Source organism: Falco biarmicus, chromosome 5 (assembly GCF_023638135.1).
Source record: "Falco biarmicus isolate bFalBia1 chromosome 5, bFalBia1.pri, whole genome shotgun sequence".
NCBI lineage: Eukaryota > Metazoa > Chordata > Aves > Falconiformes > Falconidae > Falco > Falco biarmicus.
Genome location: NC_079292.1, coordinates 56,895,293 through 56,922,330, shown reverse-complemented (window position 1 = coordinate 56,922,330; position 27,038 = coordinate 56,895,293). Strand labels below are relative to the sequence as shown.

Here is a 27,038-nt window from a genome sequence, read left to right as displayed (position 1 = left end):
GGGACTCATGTATGGTACTTCTGCTTGTTCTCCTGTCAGTGTCATGACTACCTCTCATTCTGCAACACGGAGAAGCAGCCAGAGCTTCCTGGAGGTGATGGACAGAGGCTGTGATGTTGACTTGCCATGGTGGATTTGGCCCCAAGTTCAGAAGAGCCTTGCTGCAGCTCATGCCCTTCAGATGAAGCCTAGCTGGAAAGCTGCAGTGCTACCTGGTGACCAAGGCCACCCGTACATCCCTTACCTTGCTTGTCAGTGTTACCTCAGGCATTGGCATGAGTGATGTTTGAGCTGTAATTTGCTATTCATATTGCTCTGCAGTGTTGAAAGAGGATCACAAGGCAATTACCTTACGTGAGAAGATGAAATGACCCCACTACATCCTAGACACAACTTGCAGGAAGAGTAGAAGGATAAATGTTTGTGATAAATACAAAATGCTAAGCCATTAGCTGCAGTCCTTCCCAAGATCATCTGCTGTCTAATTCCATTTCCTGCCTTACTGTGGCTTAGGTCAATTGTCAGAACTGGGGGGGGGGGGGGGGGGGAGGGACACAACACACGACAACACATGACCCCAACAGCTATCGCTTCCTCTACTAATTGGCAGCCTCAACAAAGTGGAAGCAGAACCATGGAGACTGGACTCTTTCACCCTGCTTGTCAGGGCAGAGATACTCTGGTGGGGCTGGGGATCTGCTATAGGCTGCACTCTTCCCCAGGGCATCCAGCTGCTTCTCCAACAGAAGAAAATAAGTACAGGAGGGTGCGGAAGGAGGTGTGGGGGTCTGACAAGCAGAAACATGTTACTGAGCCAGCCTTGCTGGAAGAGTAAAAGGAAGAATGCTCATGGTCATTCTCAAAGGAAGACTTTTGAAAGATCCCACAAATGCATGGCAGGGCAAATAGAAAAGAGCAGGTGAGGAGGACAGGCTAAACACAAGGAGAGATCTACGGATTCTCCATCATCAGAAGAGGGAAAAAGGAACATAGATAAACTCAGAGCTGTGGCTTATTTCTGCTGCAGCTCCTCCTCCCCTCCCTTCCTCCTGTGGGTTTTGCATGAGGGTGCAGCATGGTAACCTACCACAGCCTCAAAATAAAGAATAATGGCGGACAGTCTGTCTGAAAAATACCCCTCTGGAGAAAGGCATCTCTTAAATATGATGAGATCAAAGTGTTCAGATATTAACAGATGAGAATGGTTTATGAATCTGGATTAGCTCAGAATCCATTTGATTATTTTTAAATCTCTAAGACTGAAAGCTATAAACCTTCTTAAGAGAAATGCCAGTTATTTTAAAATGAGCAGTGAAATCTTGATTAATTGAGTTGCAAAAGAAATGGAGCTAAAAACAGGCACTGGAGGAACATGAGTGCATTATGCATTTGGGTTTTGCTTTTGGAAGAATTCAAAACCATATCTTTCTGTCAATGCTGATCTGAAATATGATATTCTAAGCCTGAATTCAAGTGCCTATAGATCCAGGGAGGGACAGCCTGAGTCACTGTCCCTGTGGCACTGTCTCAGGACCAAGGCCATCACCATGCTTCAGGCTGGCTGGCATAGAATCTCTTCCCTACTGAAGTCCAAGGTAAGAGTGTCTAGTTTCCCCTTGTGTGGCTTTGGGGTGGCCAGAGTGCACCCCTTCTTGGAGGAACGTTATAGCCTGGGAAAATGCTGTTGTGCGGTGTCTCAGTCAAGCTGAAGGGTGATTTGGCCACAGCAAGAGCAGAGGCAGAGGATGTTGCCTGGTACGGTTTTTAATGGCCTTAGTTCTGGATTTATAAGGCAAAAATATTAAACACCATATCTCAAGTGTAACTTCCTCTAAAGTTTTGCTTTCACACCTACATGTCTCTCTGGAAACAGCCTTTCAGGAGGGAGGTCTGGTCGGTTCCTTTTATTTGTTCTCTCTGACTCATGAGAATTACTTGTACCCACTCAATCTGCCTTCACTGGGGCACTGCTGGACAGAAGCACCGGCGAGGGAAAGGTAGGGATCTTCTGGAGCTAGTGTTGCTTCTGATAAGGTCATGGACAGCTAACTTCTCTGTTACATTGCCTCTCTGGATATTTTTAAGCTAAATACACATCAGAGGCCAATGTTTGCTGATCAGTAAAGGGCCTCTTCCAAACCAAATAAATGCACTTCTACCACATCTTAAAATCTAGCTGTATCTGTCTTTATGTTCACGAATCACAATCAACTTGTTCCATCTCCAGCTCTAAGCCTACACTTCAGCCATCTGCATGTCCCCTCAGAGGGTTCCTCTTTTCTGGCCTATGCTGCTCCCTTCACACAGTTTTGCATGTATTGTGGGGCCAAACTGCTTCCTACCTGTTTATTTTTGTATTTTAGGACCAGCATCCGACTTCCCCCCATATTCAAGCTTCACAGTTCTATTCTTTCACCCTCCTTATAAAAAACAGGGCTTCCAATTTTGCCACGGGGTTTTTTTTAAGCATCTTCCAGGGTGGCTAAAACTTGAGAGCGCCTCATCACTGCTTTCCACTGCTCTCCTTTCCTCCACTGATTGTGCAGCTTTTCAAATTAATTTGTTCACTCTTGGACATGTCATGTCTCCCTGCATCCTCTCCCCTGACTTCCTCTTATCCACCACACAGCACTGGAACATCTTGTCCTTGTCATCAGCATGTAACTCCATCTCCCACCTCATCTTGCTTCACTGGCTGGTGACCTGCTCCACCATATCAAGATTGCCCCATTAATTGCTTCCTGCCAGTCTGCTCCTCATCTCTCCGGCCTCTGCCTGGAACACCCACCCCAGGCTTCCCTCTGTACTCCACTCCTCTTCCCATCAACTCTCAACTGAGCATTTGCTTCTCCAAAGAGTCAGTAGCCATGCACACTGACAGGTAGGTGGCCAGTACACAGGTAAGTACACAATGGTGTAGACTTTTTGCTGCCTTAACTTGTTGGTGCCCCCATTCCATGGTGTTCCTTTGTCTACACAGCACACTGTGATTTGAGAGCTACATAATTAAAGCTGCAATTAAGCACCCAATTCAGATACTGCATTGCTGATTCCTCACTGTTTTCTTCAGCAAGAGCTTCCATTCAAGATTTATTTGGCTCAAGCGCAAAGGGACTTTACAGCTATGTTCTTTTTTTTTTCTCCTCTTGCAGGAGAAACCAAACTAAATATAGGTGATATAGGTTTGGTGGTTTATTTTTTAAGCTCTTCCCTGTAGGAGTCCTGTGAAGTGGAGTAGTATTTTCTTGATTTTACAGATCAGGAACTGAGACACAGCAGATGACTTGGCCAAGGCCCCACAGAGTAGTTCAGCTGAATTCTGAATTGCAACCAGGTTTGAGTCCTTGCCTATACGGGAGTTGAAAGATTAAGCAAGAGACCTGGGTCAGCTCTATTCCTTACAGGAAACCACCTCAAACTGATGCCCTGTGAATGGGAGCAGCCACGGAAAACCGCTAAAGGCCTTTCTGTGCATGCTCAGTCAGCAAATACCTTGCTGCAAGAAATGAGCCTATGAACACAGTTGTTCCTTTCTGCTCTCTTCAGAACACTCCCTTACCTATTTACTCTCACATGGAAACAACAGCTGAAAAACTGAGTGGGAGGCCAGAAGCACTTGACTCAGTTGCGGCAATTCTTCAATTCAGCAGCTAGGTTTTCTCCCTGAGGCAGTGTAATATGACAGAAAGGAAGCATCTGAAAGCATTTCTTCAATCCTCCAGATTGCAGTCTGTCACTGCTGCTTCAGAAGTGACACACCTACCTTCCACCGCCGGCAGCTCTTTGGGTCACTGGAGGGAGAACGGTGAAGGCAAATGCTTCTTCCTCTGCACCCTGAAATCACTTTGTTTCAGGCTTTTTTAGCTCTGCCAATACTTGGACATGACTAATGCACCCATTCCTGTACCGGGTTGGCAGCCTGTGCAAATGAAATTTCAAACTTGGGACAAGCAGATGCAGCTTGCTGCACGTGTAATAGTCTTCCCACAAACTCCTGGATCCCAGCTGCAGAGAAGAGAATCAAGAAGATGCAATCTCCACCAAGCCTTTGCAAGTCTTGCTGTGGTGCCAGCCCGCACAGGGAAGGAGTGTAGTGTTTAGTAACAAACATAACACAGGCACCTATTTATTTACTCTTCCATTTCAAGAGAGCAAAGCCCCATCAGCTCAGGCTAACCTGCAACTGGGACACTGAGAAATGGAAAACACTGTTGTGTCCTCCATCCCATAAACTATCCCGTTTTCTTTGCAAAGCTCATTTTTAACCAGTTGCTGCTTTTTATGGAGAGGGAAAAAAAATAAAAAGAAAAAAAAAACATGAAAAAACCCCAAACACCCCACAAAACAAAATCCCAAAGGTAGTATGGTTGATCGGAGACATTTTGGTAAATCATGCTGTTTTGTTTTGGAGGATACCGCCCCTCAAAAAAAGGCTTCTACTATACTGCTCTCAACCATTTTATCACAAAATGATACTATGATACTTTCTTTTTAATATCTACCCCACTTTTTACTCCTGTTTGCATGTAGATGCTGACTGCCCTTGGGAGAAATAAGATGTAGGTGAGACGGAAGGCATCAGAATTTTTTCCCTAAAGAGCTGAGCACCCAAAGATTTATAACAAGAGCTTGTAGCAGTGTATGTCACAAGAAAAACACTGCTGGAAAATTTATCAAAGAATATATCATGAGGTGGGCTGAAATTACACAGGAAGGACTGGCAAGAGAGATGTATTCTCAGGACAAGCGCAGTTACAATTAATGCTAAATATAAGGTGTCATAATCTTTATCTAATGCACAACCTGCACTGCAAAGGAAAGTGAAGCAATTAGGCCCAAGTAACCAGAATATACGTGGGAGGTGTTTGAAGGCAGATTTAAAACGCTGTAATGGGTTTGGAGGGAGGGTTACAAATACCTATTTCCTGACAGGTTAGTTTACATCCTTTGGAAAACGTTTTGGAACCAGACCAGAAAAGTAAGCAAGACCTTAACCAGGACTTGGCTGGAACGACACCCAAACAAAGGTGAAAAGCAAAGAGACCCAACCCTGCCTACACACACACAGCCTCTCCAGCGAGCAATCCCTGCAAACAAAATAAATCAAAGGACTGATAGTGTAGTTCTGCATGGATTTGCTGCTGCCTCAGCCCAATTCAAAAGCAGCCTTCCCCTTTCTTCTTTCTCTTGAGCCAGTGCAAAGGGCAGAGAGGAAAACCTGAACTGAAACAATAATGACCCTTTTTGAGAGTGGAAACTGGAATTCACTCCTTGCTCCCAGAGGGGCAGGGCCAGGCACAAGTATTTCCCCCCACTCTGCCTGCCACGTTTCTCCAGTCCCGAGGGGTTGGGTTACCTATGTGACTGAGAGGGCAGTTTGTTTGCACAGCCCTTTTTACCAGTCTTTGAGGTGAAGCTGTCAGCCGGATGGTCAGGGTGTATTGCAAGGGACTGAATCATCAGATCTTATAAAAACTTCATATAGGAAATATGCGTGGTTGGAACGTATTGCTGCAAGAATGGGGAGTGGGCACGGGACACGTGCATGCGTTGGGAAAGGGTCTCTCAGCTTTTGCACAGCTCCTTGCCCCTATTTATCATATCAACACACAGACACACTTTGTCTTCTAGAGTGAGAGATAGGGGGTAAACATTTCATCACAACAAACTGAAAAAATCTCTGCTGCTTTTACTCAGATATGGGAAATGTTCGCTTGCTTTTAAATATAAAATTAAACATACATTTGTGAACCTAGTGTTGCTTTCATGTGGGAGCCTTAGCTGAACACAAAGGATGACATTGTGTAGCTGTGAATGAATAGAGCACCTAGGATTAAAGAGATTTTGTTTATCCACACATGAAATAGCAGAGCTGATGGCAGCCTCTGGTACAGAAAAAAACCCACCAAGTAGTTTAGTGAGCACTGGAACTAACAAAGCTGCGTCTGCTGTGTGTTTGTATATTGTGGTTCATAGACCAGGGTGTCAAAGATGGCATAAACTTCATTTGAAGCTTTTCATACAGATCAGGAACTTATTAGTGTTTTCACTTTTATGAAAAATCTGAAATCTAATAAGACGTGAACCCACACTGCAACTTTCCCTGTCGGGGACTGTGATAGGGTCTTTTTTTTGCTATCAGGCCACTTATTTTCACAAAATCTGTAGGAATATAATTACGCTCCTGCCAAACTTGTTCAAAATCAGCCAGTGGGTTCAAAAGTTATTAGAGACATGGACAGACAGGCAGACAGATGCAGACACCATGGCCATGTAAGTCTCATTTCCATCAGAAATCAGGCTAAAAGAACCTATATTGAAATTAATTATTAAAGGAGACGATAGGCAGAGGATTAGACCTCTGCAAAGTGCAATTTCAAATTTTAACTGAATTTCATGCTAGGAAAAGCTACTGATGACAGTCTGGAATACTAAAATTCTCCCTTCTACCTAAAGAAAAGGAAAAGCATTGGATGAGCTTCAGTGCCCCACATCATCCTTGGACTTCTAAGTCCAAGAGGGCAGGTGATTGCTGATAGAGAGGAGACAAAGAGCAGCTCCAGCAGCTACCCTGTCGCTTTCTGTACAACTGAGCATTTTGGACTAATCACATACGCAAATTCCTGCAAATGCCTCTGAATGTTTTACTTCACCACTGCCTTGTCTGTCTTCATCCCCGTTTCCTTGCCCATCCCTGCCAGCTCGCTCCCTGGGCTGCAAGGTAGAAGCACTGCTTTTTATCCTTTGCCTATGCACCGTAAACTGCAGTGGGCCTGAATCTTCATTAGGGCCCCTAGCAACTATCGCATGCCACGCAAAAATCATAATTCAACATTACAGCCCCTGCCCTCTCAGCTGGGACATGTGCGTCGAGCTGGGGGTATTTATTCACGCTCCCAGCCAGAGACTGGGAGCAGGGCTGGTTTATTCCCAGCTCTGACACCAGCCTGCTGGGTGGCCTCTGGCAAATCGCTCTTCACCTTCCCTGTCAGGGAGCTGGGAACCCACCGCCTGCTTGTCTGGAGTGGCCGAGCCGCTGCCGCTGCTCTACGGGTAGGTTGGCAGAGGCTGGCTGGGAGCCAGCTGCAGCCAGTGGACCACGGCTTGTGGCCACCACGGTGCTCTGCCCACATCCCTGGCCCCACTCGTGTCCCCCGTTTCCCCACAAGCGCCCCTCAAGTGGCTGCCACATCTGAAAAAGGAGGACACCCCCTGCCCCCGAAACAGACTTTGACATTTGCACCCCAAAATACACCTGTGGCCCAGGCCTGGTGCTCCTCCAAGTTCTGTGGTCAGTGCCCTCGGTGCCAGCCATGCCAGGGGGCCGGGGTTATACACGAGTGCGAAAGGGGCAGGCTGAGGGGACAGCCGTGTCCCCGGGGCCCGGGGTTATGCACGAGTGTGAGGGGCAGGCTGAGGGGACAGCCGTGTCCCCGGGGCCCGGGGTTATGCACGAGTGTGAGGGGCAGGCTGAGGGGACAGCCGTGTCCCCGGGGCCCGGGGTTATGCACGAGTGTGAGGGGCAGGCTGAGGGGACAGCCGTGTCCCCGGGGCCCGGGGTTATGCACGAGTGCGAGAGGGGCAGGCTGAGGGGACAGCCGTGTCCCCGGGGCCCGGGGTTATGCACGAGTGTGAGGGGCAGGCTGAGGGGACAGCCGTGTCCCCGGGGCCCGGGGTTATGCACGAGTGTGAGGGGCAGGCTGAGGGGACAGCCGTGCCCCCGGGGCCCGGGGTTATGCACGAGTGCGAGAGGGGCAGGCTGAGGGGACAGCCGTGCCCCCGGGGCCCGGGATTATGCACGAGTGTGAGGGGCAGGCTGAGGGGACAGCTGTGTCCCCCGGGGCCGGGGCGGCGCAGGGCGGCGCGGCCGCCCCACCCGTCGGGGCGGGCTCGGGCAGGCCAGGTGAGGCGCTCCCGGCTCTGCCCTTCCCTCCTCTCACAGCCCTCGGCCAGCCGGCGCTGCGGTTGCCGGCGCTATGGCGGAGTCCCAGGTGCTCCTGCTGGATGAGCTGCACGTCAACGAGAAGGTGACGGAGGCCCAGGCCCGCTTCTACTACAGCGAGGAACAGCGCCGAGCCCTGGAGGCGCTGGTGACCCGGGGCGAGGCGGCCTATCGGGAGTCGCTGAGGAAGGAGCAGCTCCGCGACTTTCTCTCCAGCCGGGAGCTGCAGGCCCTGCGGGGCAGCTGGCGGGGGTATGACGACCCCCGGGAGGGCGGCAAGGTGGCCCGGGGGCCCGGCGGCGAGACCCTCTCGCTGGCCTACTGGCCGGAGTGCTCGGACACAGAGGTGCCCCCGTTGGACTTGGGCTGGACCGACAAAACCTTCTACCGGGGCATCAGCAGGGTGGCCCTCTTCACGCACCCCCGCAAGGAGGAGAGCGCGCCGCACCTGAAGGAGGTGGTGCGGGAGATGATCCAGCAGGCGCAGAAGGTAGGGCCCGGCCGCCGCTCGACGCGGGTGCCCTGGCAGGGCCACCGCTGCCCGCCCATCTGCCCCCCGGGGCCGGGGGTGCCTGGGCACAGGGCCTGGCTGGGGGGCACATGGGTGGGGGGAGGCCAGAGCCCGCTGTGGCTGGGCTTCCCTCGCCGTGGGCCCTCCAGTGGGTCGGCATCCATCAGGCGGGGCTCGTTCTGCCGTTTGTTGCCAGTGACCTTACGATTTGCCAAAGCTGATGCCTGGGATGGGGTTAAACCCTTGCACACCCGCCCCCTAAACTGAGGTTTCCTACCCACGCCTGGGATTTCCTACCTGTGGTTCGCTTTGTCCTGTCCCAGTCTGATTCCCTGGCTCAGGGGAAGGCAGACCATGATGCTGTTACAGCCACCCCTCCTGTACATGCAGGTACCCCTAGTTAAACACAGGGCATCGAATTTTTTTATGGGGTGGTGGGTTTGGGGTTTATTTATTGTGGTCTCAACATCATCCAGCCTGGACAGCAAGCAGCCAGAGTCCAGACATGTGGCTGTGCCTCCTTTGGCCCAAAAGGACTGTTTGTGGTGACAGGGCACCTCGGGCAAGAAAACAAATCAGGTGCGATGCTACAAAAGCTCACGTTGAATAGATGGGGGCAACGACGAGGTTTTTCTAGGTGTGGGTGAAGTTTCCAGGCAAGACCACCCAGGAAAAGATCCCCTTCAGAGCTGACATTCCCCCTGGGGAAAGGGTATAACATAAGAAACTTAGTTCCTGCTCTTAGTTTTGCTGCTTTCTGTTCTTTCTACTTCCTCATTCAGCAGTTATTTCCTTCTTCACCTGCCCCCACCCCACCAGCACAACTTTTGCAGACTCATTAAGACCAAATCCGCTTGGAAACACAGAAAACTTTCCAGAGAGGCATTAATCCAGCAGGTGATCTCCTCGCCTCTCTGCTTGCAGAGGTACATGCACAACCCATAATCCGGTTCAGCAACTGGTGTGATCAGTTGTATAGAAGACCCAGAAACTGTTAAATCCTTACACTCTTGTTTTAGTGGGACTTCACATCCTTTTTGCACTGCCACAAATGCTTCTACAGACTATACAAGGACTGGGAAACCTAGCTCTTTTCAGTAGCTGTGCCTGGCACCTAAAAGTAATTAATTCCTTTGTAGATTTTTATTTTGTTACTGACTGGATGAACTGTGCCCCTCCTAGCCCAAAGGTAGTTTCACCTTTAACAGCCATTTGAGCGCTTAATGGTCCTTTTCATAGATAACGGCCTCTTGTGTTCAGCTGACCTGGCTAGCAAAAAAAGTCTCCAGGTAGCAGCTTTTCGTTCAGCAGATGAGAATGGGTTTTGTTGGGTTGGGTTTTTTTGAGGGAGGTCTAAACAGATACTGGTAATATGTGGCACATGTCTGTGGGTGGCTTATCATTAGTGTTTTATAAACATACGTTAATGAAGCTACCTTGCTGCAATGAGATTGGCAAGTTAATGCTTGCCAATCTTCAAATATCTATGAAGAGCTAGGCACACCTATGGGCCCTATAGATAAGTTTATTATCCATGATGGGTAAAGGAATGGGGAAAACCTCTTGCAGGAGTAGACAAGACACTCGTGCTCTGACTTGCTGTATTTGGGAATGCTCCTAAGTAATTATGACAGACCACCAGCTGTGGCAGGGGTTTGAGAAGACTAAAACAACAACAGGCGTGGGTCACCCACTGCATGTTTTGCTGGCTTGGAAGTGCCTTCTGCAAGGCAGCTCATTTGCTTTTTGTTCAGGACTGCAGTTTTCATGCATTTAGTCCACAGTCTTGCAAAGAAGCCTGAACTGACCCAGGGCCCCAAAGCCTGGAGGGAACCATCTCTTCATCTTGCAAGGCCAGTACTAACAATTAATGGTTTGTCTGGGATATGGTATAATTTCTGCAGTCATTGGACTCATTGCAAATGGAGGGGATGGAAAGGAAACAAGTTCACACTTTTGGTATTTATTCTTGATCAATTCCTTATGTGGATGTTCTTACTTCAAATGAATATTCTCTGGTGTTCTTGCTCCTTGGTAGCTACATCCATACCACACTGTGTGGAGGGGAGAGGGAGCATAACAGGCCTGAAGTAATGCATGAACAACATTTTTTAATTATAATCTGCCTGTATATGAAGTTGTTCAGGAATAAAGTAGCTCAGGTTCACTGTATTTTAATTTTCAGAGGTTCTGGTAACATTCCCTGCATCTTGCTGCTTTGTGCTGGGAAGTGAGAACCTAGGCAGGACCTGAAATCCACTTCCACCTAGCAGAAGTTATTGAGGGACTTGCTATTAGTATAACGTAGTTCCACCATAGTTCACCTGTGTCAGGAACCTACATGTTAATGAGGAGCGTAAACACAATGTCAGCTCTTTTTTTCTTTTTCTAACAAAGAAAGGCTTGTGTAAGCACTGTTGACAGATGAAGACTGACGGAACAGACGTGTTGGTTGTTGTTGGCCATACAAGCAGAGACTCAGCAAACACAGTAGGGGACATTTACTGTGGCATCGCTTTCCCAAAAGCAATTTATTCAAGGGCATTTTTCAAAGGAAAGGTCTCTGATGAGATTTATTCCCCCTTCCATAGGGGGTTCCTGCAACTTGAGCCTGCACCTCTTCCAAACTTCAAGTGAAGAAAATCCAACTGTTCGATCCAGTCTTCAGCTCCATTCACACCTGTATGTGCCATCCCCAGCACAGCTTGGCTTGTGACTGTGACCTCAGCACCTGGGTAATTAAAATTTGGGCAACTCTATTCCCAGCATACTGTCACCATGAGAACTCTGACCTGGCAAGTTGACGTTTCCCAGCAAGACTAGGAAAGCAGTAGTTTTCCTCATTCATAACCTTTCAAATTTGGGGAGAATAACTTTTTTTGGGCAGAAAACTGAATTGATATTTCTAATGGTGTAGAAGATACAGAAAGGGAGAGAAAGACAAAACACGTAAGATCAGCATTAAAGTTGCCTGTAACCTTCTTGGTTTTCTTGTTACTCATCCTATGAATGTTCAGGCTTGTCTGTCACATTAGCGCAACTTTTTGTTTTTATGTAAAAGCTATACCTGGAAAGAGGGATTAGTTTTATACCAGAAAAAATGTACATGTCAAGAGAGGGAACAATCATTTTGCCTCTAAATCTTGAACACACACCCCAGTCCCTTCCTGACAAATATGAGGTGTTTATGCTCCATAAGACATTTCTCGGGAAGACAGCCCTGAGAGCAGACTTCTTGCAGGAAACTGGGGAAAAGGGAAAATAAAATTCTTGTTGTCTGCACTGTGCACCATGGCTGAGGATTGAGGCCCTGATTCCTCTGCACATTCATTCTTCCATTACTTGTCTTCTGATTAAGTGTTAGAGCTGTGTTTTTCACTCTTCTTTTTCAATGTGTTTTCTTCTTTAAGTGGATCCCTACAGAGGCAACAAAAGTTTCACAATACAGAGGAAAAGCTAGGTATGTGGCTTTGGCATTCCTCAGGCTGCTGAAATAAGCCACCACCCTCTAGAAGAAGGAGAACCCACAAAGACATCTGTTAAGTTCCTTCCAAAGTGCAGCAGGAGCCAAGCCAGAAAATTACAAGATTATTGGTAGTGCTTAGGCATGTACATCCCTGTACTTTTCTCTCCCCTGTATCCTCTTCTTCCATATTCTGGTATCAGTGATCTCCTTTATTTTGTACCAGAGTGATGGGCCTCCCTTTCATTTCCTAATATTTTATTCAATTGTCTGTCTACTGTCTTTTTATTTCCAGATTATTGCAGTGGTCATGGATGTATTTACAGACAGGGACATCTTCCGTGACATTGTTGATGCAGCATATAAGCACTGGATCCCTGTCTATATAATCCTAGATGAGGAAGGTGTGAAGCTCTTCCTGGAAATGTGCAGATGCCTTGACCTCAGTGACTTGCAGATACGGGTAAGATATTCAGTACCGAACCGTTATCTCCTGCAGATCATTGGCCTTTTTCAGTGGTAATAAATCTTGGAATTCACTTTGACAGGCAAACACATCTCTTCCTCCCTACAAGTCACATCACAGTACTTAGGCAGGGGGTGATGGAACACAGAGGGATAAGACAGTGGCTTGCTAATACAGAAGGAAAGAGAAAGGAAAGATTTGATTTTTTTGCCTTTCACCTGATACTGAGGTCTGTGTAGTTTCCTGGCTTTTGTGACCTAAAAATTCATGTTTGGGAAGAAAATGGTCTGAGGAAATTCTTGTGGGTCTGCTACACAAAGATTCAACCCAGAGTCCAGAGTAGCTCTTCAGAGTTCTTATCTGCATGGATCCCAGTTATAGGACACATACACTCTGTGAAATCAAGACTTCCCTACCCAGCTGTGATTATCTGGGGGTGAATGAGCTTGTAGTCCTCCTTTCCTTGACAACATAAGGGACTGAGGAGCGTAGCTGCTCCCCAGTTCCGTATTAGAGTGTGCCTTCATACAGCACACAGAGCACAGCATAGTAGTCAGCCTGGCTTAGCTGGCAGAAGCAGCTTCAGTAGGATCTCATTCCATTACAAAGAGACTGAAATCCTTTGTGTGTTTATAGTTAGTACTGTATTCCATGCTTTTTTCATGTTTTTTTAGTCACTGTCACTACTACAGACTTGTTTGAATAGTGGAAAAGTTGCTAGGTTGGAAACAACCTATGGGATGCCAGACTCACTGTTCTTGTGATCCGGCTGTTCTTCTGAGCAGTGGAAAAAAAACCCAAAAGTGCCTTTTTGCCTGGAGGAAGGGCAGATCTTCCATAAACAGTCAATTAATAATTAAAAAAAGAAAACCAAACAAAGCCACAACCAAAACTCAAAAAGCTCTGAAGGTTATAAAGGCTCATATTAACCATTTTAGGAGAACCATCTTAAATCTGGATGAAAATTACTTGCATATATCTGAACAGTGCTCCTCTGAACTACCTCTCTGCTTCTGAGTTTCTGGACTTCAGCAAAAAAGACATCCAGCCAAGCAGCTTTCTCATCTTTCTCCAAAACAGAGATGGAAGTTTCTTTCCTCTGGTGTCTTTGAAAGCAAGACATGCACATCATTATAATAGACCTGTTTCGAGCTTCAGGGGTATTCTGTAGCCTAGTGTATTTGGTACAAAACTGTGAAATCACAGCAGTGGTTCCATTTGCTCCAGTACCTGTTTCCCAATATTTTTTGTCACCGTGTCATCATGTGCAGGAACGATGACTTCAGTACTGCGTATTTTAACTCCTGGATAGAGTGAATAAAAAATGACCTGGCATTTTAGAAATAAGTTACAATGCTATTGGAGATGTGAGTTCCTTTTTGTCTGCCTTCTCCATCTTTAAACAGTAAGTGATCCCCTTCTTCTCTTCATCTTACCTCTTTCTCTGTAGGCATCTACACAGACTTTACATTTCAAAACTAGTCACTACAGTCACATGCTACAGCAGTGACTAGGTCCTGCAGCAGCCTAGTTGCATTACCCTTTCCAAAGAGGAAGAGTTTGAACTGATGCCATCAAAAGCAGGAGAAAACTCTTTTGTGTCCCTTCTGTGCTTCCCTTCTCTCACTGCAGGCCTTGCTGTGTTTTTCATTAGGCTCCTTCAGCTAAAAAAAGTCCAAATACAAGCTGAGCTGAAGGAGGTCCACTGAGAAGAACTTTTTAATGTCATTCTTTGACCTAGTCCTTCGCTCTTCTGCAGAGCTCCAGCCCCCAGAGTGCTATCTTTCAACTTTCCCTGCTCTTTTCCCATCTATTTCATACTGTATCTTAAATTCAACTTAAGGTTGTTGTATTCCCGTTCCAAAATGGATAACACTTTAGTTAATCTTGTTAAGCTCAATGCAATTTATTCCTTTAAATGGTACTATGGAAGGACTGGGAAGAGCCTTCTTGTAAGGGGAAGACAGGTCATTTGCCTCTCAGGGAAGATGATGTCTTAGTATCCTGCCCAAGGCTGCCTTGGATGTATCTATGCTGCTGCTTGGGTCAGTATGGCAGAAATCATCATATAGTGATTCCCCTGAAGCCAGGTTTTAGATACCCAAGGAATCTTAAGAAAAGGTAAAGTTTCTCCTTGAGGACTCCCTCCACCCCCATGTCATTGATGTAATGTGTCAAGAGTTGTTTTGAACTTTCAGTGTTGAAGACCCAGATTTAAAGCAACAAAGCAAGTTGGGCCTCTGGTCTTGTTCAGGCAGAATTATTTTGTCCTACACTTCTTGATCACAGAGGATGTTGGAATTGCTGAGGAAGAATGAGAAACTCTAGTGCAGTTAACTATCATTCACCCATTTCGTATTTATGACGTGTCTCTTTCCTAACATCTGCTTTGATGTCCGAGTTTCTTCTACAGATTTTCAGCAACAGGGAAAAGATTCTTTCCTTACACTGTCTTTTTGTGTAATCATTGTGTTTTCTTCTAAAAGATTTTCACCAATGGGCCACAGTTTGTCAGCAAAGGAATTGAGTACTCTTCCTTCACACCCTTCTTCCCACTTGCCTTCAAAATACTTTTGCAGGATGTAGAGGATGGCTTTTCCTCAGAAAGTTGCAGCAATGTGGGATATAACTTCAAGGTTTAGAGGCAAATTCTGATCCCAGGGAAAGAGGGAGAGAGATGACACACTACCATGGCCTGTCATTGCTGCCGGGTCAGGATGCTTATTCTGTCTTCTGTCATCACCAGATGCTTAGGTTGTTCTGTGATTCCTGCTCTTTTGTTATTGCCCTGTTCATCCAATGCTGAGTGAATACTTCAATGGTCCTAACACTGGGAGATTTACTGATAACACTGGATTTGCCCTTTGTCTACACACAGCACTGGGTGTTTTCACAAAATTCCTGGCTGTTGTATTATTTTGAAAGGGCAAGGTATCATGACCTGCTGACAGTTTCACAGGAGGGAGACTGCTGTAGGAAGAGAGTACCTCACTCCACAAAGACAAAAAGTTTTTTTTTTACTGACTCCAAGCATGAAATGAGAAAACCTCAATTTTTGTCTGAAGGGCTGGAGATCACTCGAAATGCATTTAAATTCAACCCTCGGCATATTCATCCTGGGATGTAAGTAAGAGTGTCTTGCGTGTATGAGTCATAAGGCTTTCTGAGCCTACAGGACATGGTTTGCCAGACTTCTGTTATGTTTGACAGAGGAGTGTTCTTTGGAGATTACAGTGAATCAAAGTTCTCATAGACACAAAATTCATACCCACAAAAAGTCCTCTTCTTGTTGACCTGAGGGTGAGCATTATTACCAGTTTTTACATGCGTTTTCTTTCTCCCCATGCTTCTGCTAATCAAGACCACAGTAAGAAACACTCCTGCTTAAAGACAGCAAATTCATCTAGAGCTCCAGGGAATGAGTTACCTGCAGGAAGTTCACCTTCATGTTAATTTTTGCATTCATTTTCCCAACATGTAAGGAGTTCCTCCCCTCACTCCAGGAATTCTTAAAAGTTTCTGTCTAAGAATTTTTTGGAATTTCATTTTTGTATTTCATGTCTTTCCTCATTGATTCCTAACTCAAGTGAGGGAGAACATAAGTGTAATGTGATACAGTGCTGTTGGGTTTTTAATTATCTGTTAAATAAATCTTTTAGGCTGCTTGTGACCTTTTGAAAATGGGGGCTGACAAGGCTCTTTTTTTGCAAAGAGCCAAATAAATAAGACCCAGTAATGACCTTGGCAGGCCAGGTCCAGCTAGCTGCATTCCATCCTATGCTACTTGAATACCTGTAAGTTTTACTGTTTTGTCAACAAGCACGTCTTTTCCAAAACTGTTCAGGGCAAACACATAGGATAAGTCTGCAGTATTTCCCAGCATTACTTGGTGGCTGCTTCCAGATTATGGCTGTTTTGTATCCCTGTGTAAGATGAGCTCCTACCATCCGTCTCTTTGACCTGGAGGTCTGATCACCAGAAATTAGGATCTTGCAGGTCATGAATAATAAAAAGTCCTTTACTGTTGTTACTGTGGTCCTGTCCACATGAATCCCAGATCTCTCTTCCTCTTTCCCCCCTTCTGTGGTACCTCCATCTAGGTTTTTAGAGTGGGAAATAATGGGGGTTTGTGCCCCCCCTACCTCAGCCCTGTGCTCGGGTGAAGCAGTAGTCCAAGAAAACAAAGGATAGGAGCTACCTCATCAGATGCTGTTGGCTGAAGTGATCTGATTTTTCCAGGGATGGCAGAAAGGGCATCTCCACATTTTGAAAAACACAGTTGATATAAGGGACTGTTGAGTAACTGTAATCTATCAGTTACTGCTTTTTTTCTGTTGCCTCTCCTTAATCTGTTTTACATATGTTAGTTTACAGAGGTTGTTCATGCTATCCTTCCCAACTTGAAATAAAGATCCTTGCTTGCTTTGCAACATATATATATCAGCAGTTGTTCTAAGAGGGAAGGTACACACAGGATTCCCTGGTGGAAGTACTTGCAATGCTTCCCTTTAGAGTCTGTCTTCTATGTCGCCCCTACTCAACCCCGCCTTGGGAGCACTACTTCCCAGGTCTGTCATAGAATCGCCTGACATGGTCAGAGTTGGAAGGGACCTCTGGAGATCATCTAGTCCAACCCCCTTGCTAAAATAGGATCTCCTACAGCAGGTTGCACAGGATTGCGTTTTGAATATCCAGAGGAGACTCCACAACTTCTCTGGGCAGCCTGTTCCAGTGCTCTGTCACCCACAAATTAAAGAGGTTTTCCTCATACTCAGATGGAACTTCTGTGGTTCAGTTTGTGCCCAATACTCCTTCTCCTGTTGCGGGCCACTAACTGAAAATAATCTGGTCCCATCCTCTTGACATTCGCTCTTCAGATATTTGTATCCATTTGTAGGATCCCCTCTCAATCTTCTCTTCTCCAGGCTAAGCAGGCCCAGGTCTCCCAGCCTGTCCTCATAAGGGAGATGCTGCAGTCTCCTCATCATCCTTGTCGCCCTCCACTGGACCCCCTCCAGTAGTTCCCCGTCTCTCTTGAACTGGGCTAGCCCGGAGCTGGACACAGCGCTCCAGATGCAGCCTCACCAGGGCAGAGCAGAGGGGGAGGATCACCTCCCTTGACCTGCTGGCCTCAATTGACAACTTGTGCATTGAACTGAATGATTCTTTGTGACACTGTTGTGTCACAAACTCTCAGTTGTCGCGTGACAACTAAGTGTCAGTCAACAGCACAATGTATTGCTGACTTTCTAAATGGGGTCTTAATTTAATTTTCTGTGGATTCAGGGTGAGGTTTAAATGTGTGTCACAATAAAGTAACAAAGACTGATTCCTTCACTGTATTATGATGCTCTGTCAGGCTTGACTGTTACCAGTCTGTATTAAGTTGCTGCCAGGGAGACGTTAGTCACTGCTTGTGATGAGGAGTGGTGTAAGCCTGTGTAAAGGAAATGTGGAAATTTAATGCAGACTGCAGCTTCCGTAAGCCAGGATATAACAAAGCTTAAGCAGGCTTCTGCAAGAATACAGGTCTGGAGGGGGTCACTCCTATCTGGTGAACAAACTGGTTTTCTACCCAAAATATTTGTTACTACCGGAACACTAGTGCCCCCCCCGCAAAATGGCTGCAATCTCACCTCATTTATGTTTGTCTTTCTTCTTTTGTTGTTGTGTAGTCTTCAGTACGTGAACCCAGGCTTGTTCCTCCTCTGTACAGCTTGATATATCAGTCTACAAATGCTCCAAGATCCTTCAAGGCAGAAAACATTATACAAATAACCTGTTAAGTGACTCGATGTTTATATGACTTTGTGCTTATTTTCTTCATTTCAAGATGTATTTATGCTCTCCTGTGCCTATTTTGTTCAAGGAAGTTTATGTGTTCAGCTGTTTGGTTCTATCCCTCTGTGCCTTTCTAAGTGTTACATAGCTCAGTTACTGCAGGAATTCAAGTGTGCTTTCTTTCCAACAAAAGAAGGTGGTGCAACATAAAAACACAAAATCCACACTTGTTACATGCTAAGCAACTTCCTTCTCGCACAGGATGATAATTATTGGTTCACAAATGTACATGATATGTCAGAGCTGTTGACTGATTTGAAAAACGGAGGTCCTTGTCACTTGCAGTCAATATTCTATGGTTTGGCAAATCCTGCATCCAACTTTACTCGGCAGGGGGAAAGAATTACTTCAGGTGATCAGCCAGCCAACAAATGTTATTCTAAACACTGGAAAGGGCACCCTTTCTCCTGTGCTCTACCCAACCTGCATTCAGCATCCCACACATATGACTCACTGCTAGGCCTTGGGCAAGTCACTTCATCTTTTTTTCTCCTGGGCTCCTCATCTTTAAAACAGGGTAATAATACTTTCAGCAGTGTTGGGAGCATTAATTAGCTAATGCCCACACAGGACTCCAGACAGATCAAGCATGCAAAATAGTAGTATCATCAGTTACTTTTAGTCAGAATTTGTATTGCCACTGCTGTATTTCAGTGGGGGAAATAGGAGCAGATTCAAAAGGTAAGAGTTATATTCAGGAAAAAAATTTTTTGAAAGATATCTGCATTCTTATAATGACTTGTTGCTGCATGCTGATTTCTAGTCTTATCAATACTTAAGCTGTCAGTGAGGTTTATAACAGTAGGACTTAGCTCTTTGCGGGATCCAAGGCTGTGCTAGCATTAGCCCAATCCTCATGATTCTTCTGCTCTGCAGATGGGGGAAGAACAAGGCAAAGGTGAATCGACTTTCCGAGAACATCATAGGGAATAGTGTCAGAAATGTGATTATGCTTGGGACTGCCTGACTCCCAACCCTGGGTTTATTACTCCAGATTACAATACCTTTTAGCTTTTCTTTGTTAAAGAATTCTTACAGAGACAGGTGGTGGAATGAAGAAAATGGTCTAAATTTGTGTGTCAGAGCGACAAGGTAATTTGCTCTAAACTTACACTGACAATCAATACTTCTGGGTTTTGCTGCGGGTGGGGGGAGGGGCATTTCATGTTAGACAGTTTGGCAATTCAGCCTCATGTAGCCAGGACCTACGAGCAGAATAACAGTCCATTGTGCAGATACGTTCTTAGAGTAAGCCCAGGCGCACATCTGTTGTTGAAAATCATGTAACCTTAAATAAGTTTTTTCTCTGTGATTTGTAGTGCTTTCTTTTATAAGTTGTAGGTTTGCTGGCCAAAGGGTGTGAGACGGGACATTTGGGGAGAGGTATTTTTTTTCTAAGTACTGCTATTCGTCTTACAAAAAGGTTTTCCTTCCTTTTATTCAGAAATTCTTCTTTGCTGATCTATTCAGGGCATCAGCAGAGACACTGATCCTACTACTTTTGCTCAAAAAAAGTTCTGTATTTTTTCACTCTCCATTGAACAGTGAGGAATCTGGGTGGACACTGTAACTATTTGGGGTTCTTAGCAAAATTATAAAGCTCAGCATTCTCCTTTTGTTATAACAGACAGGAAACATATCTTTTAAGCAATGGAATTGTTTCCTCCTCTATTCTCTAATAATTAAATTGTCTAGTCTTCTAATTTGCCCAGTTTTGTCAATCTATATGTTGTGGGGAATCCGAACACAAGCACAAAAAGAACCTGATATAGACCTGTCTCATACATTTACCTCCAAGTAACTGTGTCCGTTGCACTGCGCAGGTGTTGGAAAGTCCCTTGGTTTTGTGGTCCTGCTAACATAATCCAGAGAAGAGCTCACAAGTGCCGTGGAATAGGGATCAGGATTCAGAGTGCAGATGTGACTCAGTGTTTCCTCTGATTCATTACCTTGAACTGGGCTGGGCCTTCTGAGCTAGAGCACAGAGCTGGAGATGGAGGGTTATTTGATTTTGAAAGCATTGTCTTGCCAGTGGGATAAGATGAATAGCTGAAGACAGCAGGCAGGGTTACGAAGATGCTGACCCATTGAACAAGACTATAAACTGATGGAGGGGAGTGACTTCTAGATAGGATGACAGTGGGTCTTACGGCACTATGCTTTCCTTTCTGCAGCCCTGCTGATTTCTAGTGGCTGATACAAAATGAGCTGTAGTCCCAGAAGTAGTGAGATAATGTGAGTGACATGTTAAGACTTGGAGCTGGCAATTATCTAATTCTCTGCCCTACTTACTGTGACATTTTGTCTTTTCACCTCCCTGTTAGAATATCCGCATACGTTCTGTGACAGGAGTTGGGTTCTACATGCCAGCAGGGAAGATCAAAGGCACACTGGCATCCCGATTCCTGATGGTGGATGGTGAAAAGGTGGCCACTGGATCATACAGGTGGGTTGCTTTTGCTTAAGGCAAAGCTACATTCTTTGTGTAAAGAATGGCTCGTGTCTTTGCTGGAGAGTATTCTTCCCATGTCACTCCCTTTCTTATCCCAGCCTCTGTAGTCTGTGTGGCATCTGTAGAAACTGGAGTGGGATGACAGAGAAGATGGCGTAAAGCATAAGCTACTCCTGAGAGAACAGAACACGCCCATGCTAGTGGACCATTTCAGTGGGCTAGAGAGAGTTCCACACTGCATCAAGTGGTGGTCTGCAAGGACTCCCCACCAGCCACTGTGCTCAGTTCTCTTCAGTGTGATTGTCAGTCTGGAGACCCTCCTGTTGATGCACTGTTGCTTTTCTAAAAGGGTAAACTGACCTTCAGAGTTTTAGGGCCTTTTCTTCCAGATCTGGTCTGCGTGCCTGATGAACAACAGTAATAGCTAGCTTAATGTATCTGTCCTGACCCATCTTGGCAAGGACCTATGAGCAGATGTCACAGTGCTGCATATTCCCATATAGTGTCTTAGATATTGCTAGGTGGGCTGGGTCAAGTATGCACCCCAAAATCTAATGTTGGTTCTGTTTCCTACTCTTAGCTTCACGTGGAGTTCATCCCACATTGACAGAAACATCCTGCTAGTCTTGACAGGACAGCACGTGGAGATGTTTGACATTGAGTTTCGTGAGCTCTATGCCATCTCAGAGGAAGTTAATTTATACAAGGAACTGGGTATTGCTAACCCATTCCTTCTCGGAATTGGGAAGCCAGGCCTTCATTCCTCCACCGTGGCTCGGAAGTTCATTAACCCCAAGTATGGTTTAGTGGCAGGGGCAGCCCGTGGTGATATGATGCTGTGGGCTTCACGGCACCGGCAGGATAATCAGGGGAACATGGAAAAGGAGGAAACAAATGAGTCAAAGAAGCGGTTAAATCAGTTTCTGAATGACTTAGTCACATTGGAGCAAGAGTTCCCAGAAATTGATCCACCACTAGAGAACTTGAACAAGCTGAATCGGAGCCCTCAGAAACTATTGTCCCGGCTCCACATGGACCTGAAAAGTAAGTCCAAATCCAGAGAGTCTATTCGTGATGTGAAGAAAGAAGATGCACAGGCCAATTCAAAGCAAGGAAAACGGTTTGCCAGCGGGCTTTTCGGTCGCAAGGCCAAACGGTCTCCAGGCTCAAGCATTGAGGCAAATTCTTTTGCCAGTGAAGGACACTCAGGAGAAGACCTTGGGAACATGAAACTGGAATATGAGCAGCTCAGCATTGGCCATGCCAGTGTTCGGAGCACTGGAGGCATCTCAGGTAAAACCTCTTCTACCAGCATATTCTGCTTCTGTGTTCCTTGTTCTGAGTTTGGCTGATTGGTGCAAACGTATACAATATAGGCACCTGTGGGAAGATCCTGTTATTTTCTTTCTATTAAAATGAGTGGGATCAAAGGAGAGTAGAAGTTGTATCAAATGATGAAGGCAATTTAATGGCAGTCTTATTGTAAAGTTGGTACTTCTCAGGTACATTTTTTCTCATACTTCCAGCAAGCGGATGTGAGAATAAGGGAGAGAAAGGTAGATGTCTCCTTGTGTAAAACAGGTTCTGTGTACAGTTCACAACGCGCCCTGCCCTGATAAACAGCAGCAGTATGTTCACTATTGTAGTGGCTAGCAGGGTGCAGACAGATTTTCAGTGTAACCTCACCTTTCCCATTTGAGTTTAGTCAGATGTGTTTACTGTGACAAATTACTGGTAGAGAAGAGAGGAAAATGCATTTATGTTGAGGTGAGGGGGCAAGAAGAGGAGGACAGGGTGGAAGCCTTTTTTGTTTGCTCCTTTATCACTTTCTGAAACAGGGGAGAAGCTTACAAAAGCAGAAGCTATGGAGAAGTACTAGATCTCAACTTTTCTTCCTTTGTTAATGCACGGTTGATATTTTCACTAAGTCCTTCCAAGGCTTCATCCTGTTGAAAACACAAATTACACAGATTTCTCCCAATTTATGGGTTCATAGCTAACTTCCCGACATTTTAGATATTTTGTCAGACTGAAGTAAATCTATGGGCTATTCAGTCTGATTGTCTTCCTCTCTCAGTGAGCTGTGCTGGCTGTAAATACATCCTGCTCCACCAGGAAAATAAACTAGTTCCAGGGAGAAAATTTGTCCTCAGCTTGTCTGGCCAGAGACCATTCTGTGCTCTGACGAATGTGAAATGAAGGTGTAGAGAGACTGAATTCTCTTGAGACTGCCATGAAATGGGAAGACATTGTTCTGGGACCAAAAAGAAAAGCGTGGTATTGGGAAGGTCAACCACAGCGACTGATTAGGTTCTTAGAAATATTTCTAGCTGGATAAAGGACAGACTCAAAAATGCCAAATGAATACAAGAGAGATGAATCGTAAGAAGGTATGGATAGTTTATTTAGGACTGTATTAGACCTATTTTAGGATGTGCATTTGGGAAGGCAGAAGTAAACCGTGGTCTAAAGAGGTCCTTTCTCCAAATCACTTCATGTCTTCAGCACACACAGGGTGTGCTACCAGGCCCCATTCCTCAGAGCCTGGAAAAACAAAACCGGTGAAGACTATAGGGGGATGTACGGGCATTTCCCCTCGGAGGAATGGACCCGAGGGCTTGCACTACCCTCTAGTGACAGAAGTGGAGAATTGTGTAATCTCTGATTTGTCAGCACTTCACAATATCAGAGATTTACTGCATTTCTCACTGCCAGCTCTTTTAAAGCAGACAGCCCGCCATTCCCACAATGCCATGATGAAATTAGGCCCAGACTGAGACACGGAAGAGATGGATGTCTCTAACTGAACGGTGGGGTGCTGCAGCCTTCAGGGGCATTGCACAGTCAGGGCAGCAGGGATGTCCCTGTTCCTTTTAACACAGTGGATCTGTGCCAGACAGTCTGATGCTTGATCTGGACCATTTCCACAAAAACACTATCGTGGTATTATGTTCAGGTTTTATTCATGGCCTCTGCTACTTCCTGAGGGCTGCCATCTCTTTCAATAAAGGGGAAGGAAAATTGAGAACAGGTGCAGGGAAGGCACAGAGGTCCAGCACACCAGCCTTCCTGCTGTGCTCTTCCTGACCTGGTAAGTCTTTCTAAGGAGTCCATGCAAGTTTGGGGTTTTTTTTTTGTTTTATGCAAATTGAGAATGCCTGTTCACAGAGGCAACGGGAGACTCCACAGCTTTTTAAGTATGCTGTAAGTAGAGTTAGGTCATCTGGTGTTGTAAGAGGCTGGAGGAAGACCACTGCTTGTGTGTTGCTTTTGAATTGAATTCTCTAGTCTAATGGTCCCAAAGTGGCATGTGAACAGAGGTGGTAGAGGGCATATTAGGAAGGTGGAGACTTGTGAGAAAGAGGAAAAAAATTAGTTACCCAGAAGATCCTGCAGCTACTTAATCAGTAGCACATGCATCATTAGGATTTAATAAAAAATTCTTGAACATGGGCGTGGAATAGAGTTCCAACTTCAAGATAAAAATAGGAGGCACTTTGTTCTTGGGTAATCATAGGACTGACTTAGTTTTAGAAGTTTAAGTTGTCTTTGTGCAGGTTAGGATGCAATTATTCAGAACTTCACAGTTTGAAATAGCTGCCCTTACCTTTTGTAAAGATTAAACACCACACAAGCCCTGTAGGCCTGCCTGTGCACACATCCTCCAAAATCACTATTAATTCTGTAGTACCACAGATACACATCCCACCTTGCAAATGTGTAGAGACCAGATCCACATCCCAAGCAGCTTGCAAAGTAATCGAAGACATTATTCAAGCAGGCTAAAGGTCAGGTTCAGTCTTGTAAGAGCAAATGGTGATGAAAAGAATCTGAAGTGGGAAGGGAAGTGATGAAAGTGTGTTCTATGACGGAGTCTGAAAATCTGACTTGGTATTTACATGCTAGAAAAGGATACCTACAAGTCAGAATTGGGAGTCTGGAAAATACAAGGGCTACAGATGTCTCAAACTAAGTGTCCTAATTAACATCCTGAGGTACTGTCCTAGCACACTGCCGTGCAGACTGTGCTTTGTCTTACAAGGCTTTCTTAAACCACATCATCAAATTGACACAACTCTTAAATTTCACTGTTACCCTCTTAGGAACACAACAGCAGCAGCTCTGAACCTGACCAGAATCTTGTTAATTTTAAGCTGCTGCTTGGCAGACTGTGATCAGCAAAGACACTGACATCTGTGTGCAGTTTCTGGGAGCTACTGCAAGGGTTTGAAAGCTGTGTGCCTTTGGAAGGCACTGGCACTTTTTTTTGTTTATTCTCCCCTGCAAGAAGCAAAGTGGGCTCGTTCAGAAGAGTCTGCCATCCTGAGTTGCTCCATACATTGGCCTTCACTTCTCATGAATGTTGGTTGCAGAACACATAATAGCAGGATTTTGTGTTTCACTTTTGGATGGTTCTTGCAACAAGACACAGGTTTTACACCGGGCATTGCAATACCACAGAAGTAGTGCTTCATTATCACCGGTGTTTTTCAGCCAAAGTGGGATCATGGATGGGCAGTAACTGGAATTTTCAGCCTCCTTTCGAAAGAGAAAGAGGGGAACCTTGTTGGGTACATACAAGGAGGGTGTTTGCTCTAACTGTAGCAAGATCTGTAGGAAAAGGTCAGAAGACAAGAGTAGAAAGTGAGAAGAATGAAGTTGGGAGTTGAGATTAAGCAGAGCACAGACACTTTTGAAAGTAAATATGAGGCTCTTGAATGTGAAACAGACAGGGAGGGGAACGAGGGTAGTGAGGAGATAGCAGTAATGATGAACTCAGTAGTGACATAGCGAATGGGTCAAAGCTGGGACAGGAGGTAGAATTCAATGCAGTAGAGGAGGCAGTAGCGTACAGAGCAGCCACAAAAGTGAGGGCAGGTTGCAGTGCAGCCTCCCACGTGAATGTCAAGAAGTTGCAGTGTGGAAGAAGGTGGAGACAAGGAGAGGGAGAGGAGAAAGCTCTTCTCTTCCCCGTTAGCTAGAGGTGAGGAAAACATTGATCAAATACCCACAAGCAAGAGAATGACATGAAAAATGATTCACTGGAAGCCCAGTTCAGGGGCAGGGCTTGGGTTGAAAGCTCCCTCATCTTAGCAAGGTTGAGACTTCTCAGTACCATGTCACCATGACCTGTGGCAGTTTTCCTTCCCTGTTCTCACTCTGTATTGGGCACTGGCTCCAACCGCTTGGGAAATGCACATTTACCTTTGGTCTATACATCTATACGATACATGAATGGGGTCTGTCCTGTTCAGAGTGACTGCAAACTGCATGGCAGCCCCTCTCAGTACGTACTGCTCTGGGCTGTAGGTCATGTAAGCCTTGCTGAGCTGACAGCACAGACAGGCTCCCTTATTTGTAAAAGCCTCTGCAAATACACTTTAGTACAGTGTTGAAAATAATATTTTGGGGCATCCAGACCGACAACAGGCTGTAAAGGAGGAGATCAGACAGCAGTGCAAGCACTGAAAAGTACAGATACTGGGAGCAGAAGGAATCCACAGAGTGAGCAATGAGAAGAACAAAGATGATAAAAAATTGTGGCAGCATACTGTACTACTGAAGTGAGAGACCCTGAGGCCTCAGGATTTGTCTTGGAAGGAAATGGTGGAAATACAGGTGCTTGAGATGTTTAAAATGGGACATGAACAAACCTCTACTGAGAATGTGTGTGTGGATCAAATGGTTGAGATGACTTTTTTTTTTTTTTTTTCATACCTCACTCTTTGGAAAACCTCCCACCCATGTCATGGCCAGGCTGTTTTTCAATGCCAGCTGGGACCCGAGAATGCCACTGAAGCTGGCCTAGGTACAGGCCAAAGCCTGGAAATACTGCTCCAGTAGTTTTCTCCACAGTATACGCTGGATTTGCTCTTATTTTAATGTATTTTCATTTCACAGTAGTAGGAAATAAAACCACATGACAGTGAAGAGTAATGTAGGTCTAATACAAGGTGTATAGTAAAATGAGAGAGGATTGATGTGTGAGTCCAAACTTTATCCATGTCTTATTTATTTAACATTAACTTCTTTTCACTCCAGGTAACCTGGGTCCAAACTCCACTACAAGCGATAAAAACAAACAGTCTACCTGTGTGTTATCTTGATTGGGAAGGATTGTCTGGAGAACTGAAGACTGAACAAGCTGGAACAGTAAACTCTTGATTGATTTTGAACCTACAGCCATATCCTCACACAGTGGTCTGTAAAGCCACTGAGCAGTCCTGGACGCACCTGGCATCCCCAGTTAAAGCACGTTTACTGGGTGAAGTATAGACTTTGGATGGTCGGTCCCTTAAATGAGGGTTAATGATGAATGTATTAGTCCATATGTCTGTGTGCACACGTATTTTAACCACTGTG

At 45.5% G+C, this 27,038-nt stretch overlaps 1 protein-coding gene across 1 annotated transcript; it reads left to right on the top strand.

Moving 5' to 3' along the window:
• Positions 1 to 7,961: 7,961 nt before the first annotated feature.
• FAM83F (family with sequence similarity 83 member F) lies at positions 7,962 to 26,782 on the top strand. The gene is made up of 5 exons (XM_056341363.1): positions 7,962 to 8,432; positions 12,212 to 12,379; positions 20,548 to 20,669; positions 21,256 to 21,968; positions 26,718 to 26,782. The coding sequence occupies exons 1-5, from the start codon at positions 7,977 to 7,979 to the stop codon at positions 26,780 to 26,782; spliced, it is 1,524 nt and encodes a 507-aa protein (XP_056197338.1). The 5' UTR covers positions 7,962 to 7,976.
• The last annotated feature ends 256 nt before the right edge of the window (positions 26,783 to 27,038 follow it).

Coding starts and splice junctions, on each gene's coding strand:
- FAM83F (XM_056341363.1), top strand. CDS start 7,977: ATGGCGGAGTCCCAGGTGCTCCTGCTGGATGAGCTGCACGTCAACGAG. Junction 12,380..20,547: donor TCAGTGACTTGCAGATACGG/GTAAGATATTCA, acceptor CCTCCCTGTTAG/AATATCCGCATACGTTCTGT. Junction 21,969..26,717: donor GAGCACTGGAGGCATCTCAG/GTAAAACCTCTT, acceptor TTTTCACTCCAG/GTAACCTGGGTCCAAACTCC.